Source organism: Triturus cristatus, chromosome 7, assembly GCF_964204655.1.
Source record: "Triturus cristatus chromosome 7, aTriCri1.1, whole genome shotgun sequence".
In the NCBI taxonomy this organism is placed as follows: Eukaryota; Metazoa; Chordata; class Amphibia; order Caudata; family Salamandridae; genus Triturus; species Triturus cristatus.
The window spans coordinates 185820737-185833020 of NC_140590.1; the positions used below are offsets into that span (position 1 = coordinate 185820737).

Here is a 12284-nt window from a genome sequence, read left to right on the forward strand (position 1 = left end):
CAACGGTTCTATATGCATGTTACAAGTACATGTATGTTCCCTCCAGTTCCAGTTTCTAAGACGCAAACATATGTGTGTCTACCGTCAACATGTTCTCTGTCAGATCCGCCATCTATGGGCTGGATATTCGATTCTTAAGTATGAAAGGCCACCGACTTTATATGGCTAAGTTACTCCATTTTTACAGTTCAGGCAAGTAGGCCCGATTCTGTCCTCAAAGCCTTTCCCTGCTCTCTGTCTCTGACAGCTTCAGCTTGAGCTCGCATCTGTATCCATGAACTTTGTCCTACTCCCTGTGCAGCTAACGGTGCCTGCCTCGGCCAGTTTTCGCCTGCCTGCCAAGAAGCTGTATTTCACCTTCGAATTATCTATTTTGCTCTTCAGCCGATGCATTCCTGTCCAGTGATTTAGGTAAACATTTCCTTTAGCTCACAAGCAAAGGACTCAGCCTTTCCGTCCTCCTGCAAATGATTCATAGCCCTGCTGCCATGGAAAGTTTTCTGCCTCTCGCATCTCATATAGACACTTAGACGCTTGTACACGCACACACAGTTAGTATAGAATAGATTCTGTCCGAGAGTCCTCCCTTGTGGATAACATAGTTCTTTAAACATAGGATGTTAGATATGATTTGGGATTAGGTTGACTTGACCCCCCAGACTTCTCGTCTCCACATGTAGAGCTAAATGTCAAGTCCCCTTCACCCCCTAGTTGCGCGTCAATCACACGTCATACTGCTGCGCACGCATCTATGTTAAGTATTATCGTATAGATCCACCTATGTCTGATAATCCTAACCAATCATGTTTCTTTTATTCCTTATTACGCCTAGTTTCGATTACGTACCTGTCATGTCACTTTTCTTATCAAATGTTACGCCTTCTACATTCGTTTCATTGTAATGCACTTATTATAAAAATGCATGTCTGTCAATAAAGTGTTGTACTTCACTTCCTGAACCCTCGTGGTGACGGAACCTGAAGGCCGCGACTCGAGTCGGCCATTTTGAATGGAATAAAGCCCATTTAGAAAACCTCTTATACCACGGATTCTGCCTCTTGTTATTTTGAGCTATTTTACTTTATTTTAAGATTCCGTATGAAATTCAGTCCGGTATTTTATTTACCACAGCATGACTTCATTGTATTGCTGTGCTCACCTGTTCCCAATCACTAGCTTCTCAGTATATTTCTCTGTCAATTTTTGGGCTGGTGTGTCTTATTTTCCCTTGTGTACAAGTGGCATGGTGGGTCTACCAACTGGGGAGTACTGGGCTTACATATGTGCGGAGTAATCTAGCTGTTACTCATGAAGCATTGGCTGATATGCACTGTGACCTATTGTTTTGGTACTCATGTGTCAGATGTATACAGGTGACTGATGTTTTTCTGTATCTTCACCTTGCCCACAGCATCATCATTGGAAACCGAGGGAGACACCTGCATGGACCTGAATGAGGGACCCAGCACCAGTGGCATCAGTGCTGGCGCGTCTGCGGGAGCCAGTGTCACGGAGGGCGAGGGAAGTCAGTCGGAGGACCTGTCTGGTGGCGACACCAATTACGACGCAGACGGGGCCGAGGCTGACCTCATCGAGGAGGCGGAGGCTGCTACTACACCTTGCAGCAGCCCAACATCTGGCACCGCCTCCACCATTCCCATCACTGCCCTCCCAGTTGCTCCGGTCCCTTCTTTCCGTGCAGAGCACCACCATGTCTCCTTTGTGCCAGGCACCGCACCCCCTGCCCCTGTCACCCCTGCTGCCCTCAGTGCTGAGTCTGTGGAGATGCAGCGGCAGTTGCAGGTTGGGCAGGCATCGATGCTGCATGTCCTCCATGGCCGCACTACACTGCTGACACAGATGGTGTCATTCATGGAGGGCATGTCAGCATCAATGTCTGACCAACGCCGGTTTCTGCAGTCCATGGACTCTTCACTGACGGCAGCAGTGTCTCTCCTGCAGCGCTGCGTCCCCCCTACCCCAGCCCCATCCACACTTCCCTCTCACATACCTGTCCCATGCACACACAGACCTTCACAAGCACGCACAACACCAGACACAGACAGCACACCACCAAGAAAGGGCAAACGCACACATCCTGGCATGCACACTCAGGAGGATATAGGCACACCCACTGGGTCTGGGGCACAAAGCCATACATGCAGCCACAGTCTGAGTCCGCATGCCTCACAACCCAGTCCCTCCAACAGCACTCCCCTTGGCTCCCCTGCCCCCACTGTGACAACACCCCACAAGCGGTCAAGGAAGTCCCCGGGCAGGGGAGTTGAGTCCACCCCCATGTCCACCCCCTCCCCCAGGAGCACTGCACCCCATGCCTCCACCCCACCCCCCTCCATTGTCCCTGTGGTTTCTTCCTGTGCAGGGGTTACTCTCTCCGCCCTTGCAGAAGTGTGCAGCGCCGAGCTCATCACCACCTTTGGCGCTGCCCCACCCCCTGCTGTGGACACATCCACCCCTGCACCCACCCCACCTACCCTTCCCCCTCCTGTCCCTGCGGTGCCTGGTCCTTCCCCACATGATGCCCCCCGCGGTCGACGAACCTGTGGGTTCCAATGTGCAGGCAAGCTAGGGGAGACATGTGCCCATGTGTCGCCCAAAGGAATTATATTATGGACTGGCCATTGGCCTTTGTATATAGTGTTCTTTCGTATTTTTGTTTCATGTTGAATAAAGCATTTTCTTTTTCATTTGAACACTATTGCATTTCAGGTATTGATGTTGTTGCTGAGGCTACAGGAGTTGGTGTTGTGGTAATGTGTTATTGTTCAGAGAAATGTTTGAGTCTGATCATGATGAGGTTGACCATGGTATCTGCGTGCCATCACAAGGTCTCAGCAAAGAATCATTGGTAGTGTGTGTTATTTTGGTTTTCAGACATTGTCCCAAGGAGTGTTCCTTCCTCTGTGGCACATGACATCTTCCCTGCAAAGAGTTGCGCAATTGTTGTGCTGACCTGTGTCTACATTTCCTTTGTTGGTGATGGATCCCTTCAACTATGGCCATGCCTGCTCATCAATGTCTCCGGCTGCATCATCTGTGCCATCCGTGCTGGTCACTGTACTTGTGTATTGAGTATGTTGAAATGCCTTCATGGAGAAATTCTCCCTTTTCAGCAATATGCATGTGTGTAATCCCAGCCTAGCACACATATGGTACTAGGTCTGCAGCGTGTTTGTGCACCTGACTCACAATTGTGGTCATTGTATCTGTGGGGACTCAACCCTATTCCTTCCATAAGAGACGACATCTTGGTGGCTGGCCCAGCACCTGTATATTCCTATCATTCCTTGGATGTGCGTGACAATGTGTGTTACCTTTGGCTCTCTTAGTTTAGTAGGCAGTGACATGACTATACAGTCTTGTGGCATGATCTCAGTGTGTGTATTGTGCTGCATCCGCCAGGGGTGGGTATGCATGTGTCATTTGTCCTCACACCCACATGTGGTGTGTCATGCAGTGGGGGAAAGACAGCCCTCCTCCTGGGAGTGGGACACTGCTGTCAGTGATGTGTTGTTATGACACTATCATCATAGTCAAAACTCAGGGATGCGTACATACACCCATGGAGTTGTGGGCATCTGATAATGATGTACACACCCCCATGTCTATGTCCACTGCTGGGAGTCCTCTGCACCCACCCCCATATGTCTGTCCACTGCTGGGAGTCCTCTGCACCTACCCCCATATGTCTGTCCACTGCTGGGAGTCCTCTGCACTCACCCCCGTATGTCTGTCCACTGCTGGGGGTCCTCTGCACCCACCCCCATATGTATGTCCACTGCTGGGGTCCTCTTCAACCACCCCTCAGGTTGCAGCCCACTGCTGGGAGTCCTCTGCACCCACCCCTCATATGTCTGTCCACTGCTGGGCGTCCTCTGCACCCACCCCCATATGTCTGTCCACTGCTGGGGGTCCTCTGCACCCACTCCACATGTTGCAGCCCACTGCTGGGAGTCCTCTGCACCCACCCCTCATGTTGCAGTCCACTGCTGGGAGTCCTCTGCACCCACCCCTCATATGTCTGTCCACTGCTGGGAGTCCTCTGCACCCACCCCTTATATGTCTGTCCACTGCTGGGTGTCCTCTGCACCCACCCACATATGTCTGTCCACTGCTGGGAGTCCTCTGCACCCACCCCCATGTCTCTGTCCACTGCTGGGAGTCCTCTGCAGCCACACACCCACCCACCCACCCCCTTGTTGCAGTACACTGCTCTCCTTGGCCACCACACACACCAATATGATGGTGGTACGCTGCACCAGGCCATACAACACCATTCGTGGCGTGTGTACGCCTTGCATCCAAAGCGTACTGGTGCCATAGGGGTACGTGTGATACGGACCGTACCCACGCATTCAGAGGATGTGTACGGTCCGTATCACGCGTACTCCTACGGCACCACTACTATAGTGATACAGACCGTACACACGCTCTCAGAGCGTGTGTACGGCCCGTACCACGCATACCCCTACGGCCCCAATCCAATAGTGGTATGGGCCGTACACCCGCTCTGAGAGCGTGTGTACGGCCTATACCACGCGTACTCCTACGGCAACACCACTATAGTGGTACGGGCCGTACACACGCTCTCAGAGTGTGTGTACGGTCCGTACCACGCGTACCCCTACGGCCCCAATCCAATAGTGGTACGAGCTGTACACCCGCTCTGAGAGCGTGTGTACGGCCCGTACCATGCGTACTCCTACGGCAACACCACTATAGTGGTACGGGCCGTACACCCACTCTGAGAGCGTGTGTACGGCCCGTACCACGCGTACTCTTACGGCCCCACTACAATAGTGATACGAACCGTACCCACGCTATGGATGTGTGAGTACAGTGCGTATCAATAATCTAGTGTTGCCGTAGGGGTACGCGTCCACGTCCACTTCCGTTGTTGCGGGACGCAGGGATTGGTGGACACGCCCCCCCCCCCCGAAGTGACCAGACCCTGGAGGTAATGTATGTCCTGGAAATTGTAGGTTTTATTTTGAGTAGGGGGTATGTTTCCTGCCCCTCACTCCTCCTTTGCCCCTGGGTGTTGTTCTCACCTTCTGCGGCGTGCGCGGCGGTTTCGGTGCACCAGGTCGTAGGCTAAGAGGGCCGGGATGACACGTAGGATGGGGTCCATGGCTGTCCGTCGCGTACCGGAGCTCCGTTTTCGCGTCGGACTCATTTCCCAGGAGTTTTTGGCTGCCGTAAAAAAAAAGCCGTGCGGAGTGACGTAGGGACGAATCGTACTTGCTGGTCCGTAAAACGCTGCCTGACTCCGTACGGATGTCACGTACGCGCTGTCCCGGATCAGAATTGTAGGTATTTTTTAGCCGTACGGTGTTTTGTAGGAATCGTACGGAAATGGTATTTCTGTACGAATCGTAGTTGCTGGATTGTACGGTGGATTTCCCGGGTACGAGTCGTACGGAGAATACGCTCCGTACGACGATTCGTACCCGGGATTACAGGATCGGAATCGGCACCTAAATGTAACAATGAAAACGTTGCATAGCGTCGGGAATAACATTTGTATTCACACTCCAACAAGTGCAAAAGTATGGAATGTGTTGGATAGCGGGTGGGTTCAAATTACTATTCCCTCTCCAGTAAGTGGAACAGAAGGGAAAGTGTTGGATACCTGGTGGGTAAAAATTAATATTCCCACTCCAGCAAGTGGAACAGTAGGGAAAGTGTTGGGTAGCGGGAGGGTAAACATTACTATTTCCACTCCAGTGAGTGGAACAGTAGAGAATAGTGGGTGTGTAAAAATTACTAATCCCACTCCAGTGAGAGGAGAAGTTGGGAAAGTGTTTGGTAGCATAGGGGAATAATTTAGTAGACCCACTCCTACAAGATAATTAAAATTAAGTAACAAATAATTAATAAAATCTTATTTACCTCCCACTATTTTCCCCTATAAACGTCACCTCCAATAGTGTAAAATATTAATAAATTAACATAATTAACAATTAATTAGCTAATGACAATTAACAATAAAATTAATAACCATCATATCTAAATTAACACTATAAATTAACTTTGAATACATATTATATAAAAATTAATAAATATTGAATTGAATTTAAATTAATTCTCACTCTACTCCTCCATGAACACTCAACACACTCCTAACAAAATGTACATAATTAACATATTAATAAATTATGTATTAATACATATTTCCTTACTAATTAATAGAAAAATTACACAATTTGCATAATTATCAATTGAAAACTTATTACTCACTTTTTAAATATTTTTTATAATAAATTAATTAACTTAATTAACAATAGTAATTATTAAATACTACATCATTAATTAATACATTTTAATTTGTATAATTAAAATTAAATTACTTCCCACCCTATTCCTCTATAATCCCACAACCCTCTAGGCAACTAATATACATATAAATTAATATAAAATTCATTAACTTAAAAAAATTATAACATACATTAAAAAAATATACACTTTTAACACATATACTAACATATAATACAATAAAAAAATTCGATATAATTAAATTCGATATGACATTCGATATTACTTTCCTATATGTCGATATTATTTTCAACTATATTATGTCTATTCTATATTCTGTCCAATCCATATTTTGGAGTCGATATGTCCTTTCGATATTAAAAATGTGATATTTAGTCCGTTTACCCTTTTGAAATTCTGTTTGGACATCCAGTTAGGGGTCCTTTATGTCTAGTGAAGGAGGGATGGAAGTTACCTCTCAAACCCCCTAAACAGGATATTGTGATCTATGTACTTGGTCTCCGCTCCAGGACGGCTGTGTACATGAAGATGGCATCCAAAAACCTTGAGGCTAGCCAGGAATTGCAAAAGGCCTGGCAGGACCAAAAGGCTGTGTTGACTGTTTATTATCCAGGACAGGAAGTAAGGGTGTTGGAGCTTGCGGTCCCAACAACCCTCTAAGACAAGTGAAGTGGCCCTCATACAATCATTGAGCAAAAGGGAGATGTTACCTACCTGGTGGACCTTGGAACTCCCAGGAGCACCCATAGGGTTCTCCAAGTGAACAGGCTCAAACCATATGTTGACAGGGCAGACATGGGCTTGCTCATGGGTACTGATGAGGGACAGGAAGAAGAATGTGATCCACTCCCTGACCTGCTCTCACAGAACCCTGATGATGGTTCAGTTGATGGTGTAGCCTTGGCAGGCAGCCTCACTGACCAGCAGCAAGCTGATTGCAGGCAAGTCCTAAATCAGTTCAGACATATGTTCTCACTGACTCCAAGTCAGACTACCTGGTGCACTCTTGAAGTGGACTCAGGTGACAGTCTGCCTGTTAAAAATAAGATTTACAGGCAACCTGACCATGTCAGGGACTGCATCAGGACTGAAGTCCAGAAAATGTTGGAGTAATTCAGCCCTCAGATAGCCATTGGGCTAGTCCAGTAGTCTTGGTACCAAAACCTTACACCTAGGGTGGTAAGAGAGAGATGGGGTTCTGTGTTGACTACAGGGGTCTCAATACAGTCACTAGGACTGATGCCCATCCAATACCCAAGGCACATGAACTTATCGATACTTTGGCCTCAGCCAAGTTTGAGTATTTGACCTGACCAGTGGCTACTAGGCAAATCAGATTAGCTGAGGATGCAAAGCCAAAAATAGCATTCTCAACCCCTAGTGGACACTACCAATTTGTGGTGATGCCATTTGGCCTGAAGAATGCACCTGCCACTTTTCAAAGGTTGGTGAACAAAGTACTTATAGTTCTGGAAGCCTATAGTGCAGCTTATCTAGATGATATTGCTGTATTTAGCTCCACCTGGGAGGATCACCTGGTCCACCTCAGAAATGTTTTGGAGGCCCTGCAGAAAGCATGCCTCACTATCAAGGCTACCAAGTGCCAGGTAGGGCAGAGTAAGGTTGTATACCTAGGCCACCTTGTGGGTGGAGGTCAGGTTCAACACTTGCAGAGCAAGATCCAGACAATGATGGACTGGGTTGTTCCAACTACCCAGGCTCAGGTCAGATCTTTCTTGGGCCTGACTTGGTACTACAAGATGTTTATCAAAGGATATGGATCCATAGTGACCCCTTTGAATGACTTAACTTCCAAGAAAATGCAGAAGAAAGTTCAGTGGACAATTAGCCGTCTAAAAGCATTTGATGACCTGAAGCAGGCCATATGCACTGCTCCCATTCCGCAAAGTCCTGACTATACTAAACAATTCGTTGTTCAAACTGATGCATCTGAGTTAGGGGTAGGGGCTGTGTTATCACAACTGAATTGAGGAGGTCAGGATCAGCCAGTAGCTTTTATTAGCAAAAGACTGACCCTCAGAGAGAAACGTTGGTCAGCTATTGAGAGTGTAGCCTTTGCTGTGGTTTGGGTCTTGGAGAAGCTGAGGCCATACTTGTTTGGCACTCACTGTATTGTTCAGACAGACCACAAGCCCCTCTTATGGCTAAAACAGATGAAGGGTGAAAACCCCAAACTTTTGAGGTGGTTAATTTCCTTACAGGGGATGGACTATACAGTGGAACATAGACCTGGGAGTATCCATGCCAATGCAGGTGGACTCTTAAGATATTTCCACTTGGAACATGAAGACTCAACTGGTCAAGGTTAGTTTAATGTCCCTACGTTTGGGGGGTTGTGTAGGAGAGTAGGATCTGCTTCACATTGGTACCCCCTCTTTTTGATGGTGTATCACTGTTTTCGACTTAGACTGACTCGGATCCCGCTATTCAGGACTCCAGTCTATCTGCTTTCTCCTCTAAATTGATTGCAAGTACTTTAGGTACACTCCAGATTGGATACTGGGGTTCCCATATCAGTCCCTAGTATATGGTACACTATGTACCAAGGGCATAGGTGCCCCAGAGGCCTCCCAGGGGATAAAACATGTACTGTACCACCCCTGAGAGGCCATTCAAAATGACACCAAAGGTCTACTACTGCAGCCTGTGTTAGATGGTGCATGCACCCCTTACTTAGATATAGGTTACCTATATCTATATCAATGCACATATAAACCTATCAGTCACCCCCTGTGGCAGGCCTTATCAATCCTGAAAGTAGGGTGCTGGGTTTTATGTGAGAGGGTGCCCCTGCCTGAGCAGAGCCCCTCTGCAGCCTTCGGAACCTATTTTCTGGGGTTTGTCTAATAATAATAATAATCCACATTTGTAAAGCGTGAACAATCACACGTAAGGGTCTCTAGGCGCTGGGGGCCGTCGGGAAGATTAAGCAAGCTATTGCCCAGAGTCACATGGTACTGGGCTGACCTGGTGCCGGGGATCGAACTGTGATCCCCAGATTCTGGAGTCAGTCGCCCTGGCTGCGGCACCACACTTCTTCCTGTCTGTGATACAGCCAACCATATCTATTTAAGTGCATTATAACCTCGCGGTAAATGCGAACTTTAAAACGGCTGCTTAGAAACATGTCGTATTTGGTGTCAAACACCTTGGAATCATACCTCCCCACCAGTAGCTGGCGGTGGAGGTATGATTCCACCCTCCTAGACGGACTTATGTGAAACACCGGTACACGCGGTACCAGATTTCTGGACCCTGGCATCACAAAATGGATGCTGCCAGACACACACGATTCTGCCCTCCTGCTGCTGAGCTGAGCTTGAGCAGGGGAAGGCTTGGCAATAGGTTCCCTGTCACAGGGAGGTGTAACCAGCTCCCAGACAGGATTCAGTGTATTGGGGTGGGTCGGTGCACTCTGAGAGTGCCTGAAATTCTGCAATGGGGGCACATTTGGTGTCCCTGTGCATAGTCCAGCTCAAACCGGTTGCAGCAGCCATTTGCTCCTGCTCTGGTGTGAAACTGGACAAAGGACATAGGTGTAGCCACCCCTCTGTCCTGACCCTCCCATAGGTGGGTTCCCCGAGTTTGTCCAACCCCTTCCTTGGGTATAAAGTAGGAACCCTGACTGCAGAAATTTGGATTTTACCTGGATGAAATTCTGCAACAGAAACCAAGTACTTTGACGGTCTACACTTTGCTGGACGACAGAAAAATCTCCCTTGGAGTAAAGGAGTTACTCCCCTGCAGCAGCAGGCACCTTAATGCATCTGACCGGTTTGCATCTCCCAAGCTCCTGAGGACTCTGAAGATTTCTGCAACACAGGAGGTGGGTTCCCGAGCATCCTGAGGTTGATCTGACCTCTCAGCAATTCTGAGACCAGTATCCCTCGTGGGGACTGTGCAACTTGAACCCTGTGCACTGTGTACTTTTGCTGCAGCATACGCTTTTTGGCAATCCCTGAGGCTGTGCTTTGAGCTACGTGTAGTCCTGACCCCAAGCAGTATTTCCACTGAAGGTTTCTGGCCTCCACTCCACAAATGTTCCGTGGGCTGGTATTTCGTGATTAAGCTTGAGGTCCCTTCGTGATCCCTGGTCCATTGGCCTGTGGGTCCCTGTGAAGGTAACTTTGACTTTCCTTTGGCTTTCCTGGTTGCTCCAGATGTGCCCCGACTCTCCATTGCTTGGGGAGTCCTCAGGACCTTGATGGTCCTCACCGTAACTTGTTTCCTCTGCCCGCGTGGGTTGCCGTTGCCAAGGCTTGTTGGTGTTCAATCCAGACACTGACCCCCCAGCACTCAACATCCTTTGTGGGACAGCTCACCTCCGGACTTTGGGCATCGTCAATGTCTCCTGGTCCCCGTGGCTGCAGCGTCAAGCATCCTATCTTCACACCTGAAGCACCTGACATCGGTACACATTCGCCTGCTGAGCCCCTGGTCACCCTGAAATGACCCAGACTCTGTCCCCTCTGCTCTCAAGTTCTTCTAACCTCAGATCCAGGCTTGGTTTCCACTGGACACTTCATCTTCCCAGCAGCAGCACTTCTTCGCATCACGCCATTGAAAACGACAAGGGTTTCCGACACCACTTGACCCTATGCACCCAGCTCCTCTGGGATAGGTAACACAGGTACCTCGGTACTCACAAGGGTGCTGGTCTTAGAACCTTCTATGTTCCAAAGGGTTTGCTTGAAGTCCTCTCCGAAGTGTCCTTAAACTGTAATTTTCCAACAGCAACTTTCCCATAGAGTTGTACGGAGCTCGCGTCTGTGTTCGCACACTACACCCGTCCTCCGTGGGTCGCCTGTGTCACTACTTTTGGTGTTTCCTTGGGGTCCCAGCGATTCTACGTGCTCTAGGCACTGTGTCTAGTGAAGTTGTTGTTATACAATTTTTTTAGTATATGGTTCGGTCTCCCCCTGGAGCCCGCTGTGTATTGTGCTATTTACTGTCATTCTATTGATTCAGTATTGTGTATCTTGTGCTCTAATCTCATAAAGAGGTTAGTAGAGAGTATTTAGTAATAAATACATATAATTTATATATCTCTTGTATAGTTCTCCTTTCATTTGGTCATTCAGGAGCTGCTTTACATTCCTTTGAGACTTAGCCTGAAGGCTGTTCTCCACAGCTACGACTAGGATAGCTTTCTATAAAGGTTGTCTTAAACCTAATCATCAACAAGGGTCGTTTGGACTGGCGCAATTTGCCCACTTTAATTAGTGGACAGCATATACCAGGCCAACTTACCACAAGGGTGTCGTACTGTTCCTCTTAATTCTTTAAAGTGACTTTTTCATGTCATATTATTGGTTGCCTGCATTTTGTAATTTGTGCTTGTTTAATTATGGAGGCTTAATGATATTCTTTTTGTTTTACATAGATCATTACACTGTGATTGGTGGAACAATATTTCCCTTACTCGTGGTTATTGGTGCCGTAGTGAGGTAAGCAAGAAGTATCCTTTGGCAATATGCACGTGAGTTCCATCCTCTATGCTATGGCTTCAAGTACAGTCAGGGTTCTAGGGCACCAGATACATTCACTCAGATGTCCCCCTCTGCCACTCAAGGCCTGATTCACACAGGTAAACGTATACCTGAGCCTAACTTTAGAACTGAAGTCTCAAGGTCTGAATCTTTGTGAATCAGGCTCTTAGACTTCTAGCCTAAACTTAGAAATCAGGGCTAAAGTTGGACTTCAGGTCTTAGTTTACCTTTGTGAACCAGGCCCTCAGTCTGCACAGATTGAAAAAACGGGTACTGCTCTTTTGGGGCAATGTTGAGGACTCCTGGGGTCTCTGCACCGGTGTCCTTTGTCGTAGAACACTTTGAATGGAGGTCCCTCAGGGTTGGTGAGTGCTTCTCAGATTCGCCAGGTGAGAAATCTCTGATTGGGCCTGAGTCAAGACTTTGGTTGATCCTGGGGTGGAAGCCCATGAAGCCCCTAACACCACCCAGGGTGAG

The 12284-nt window shown here is 47.9% G+C and overlaps 1 protein-coding gene across 5 annotated transcripts in view; it reads left to right on the plus strand.

Moving 5' to 3' along the window:
- The window catches only part of LOC146809180 (uncharacterized), a 337838-nt gene that overhangs the window by 260755 nt on the left and 64799 nt on the right, over positions 1-12284 (plus strand). For all 5 annotated transcript variants that reach the window (XR_014966353.1, XM_085615976.1, XM_085615974.1 and 2 more), the window contains one exon: positions 11702-11765. Coding sequence is in view for 4 of the 5 variants with exons in the window: in XM_085615976.1 (XP_085472102.1) it covers positions 11702-11765 (64 nt within the window). In the remaining variant the exon portion in view is untranslated. The remainder of the gene's footprint in view (positions 1-11701; positions 11766-12284) is intronic.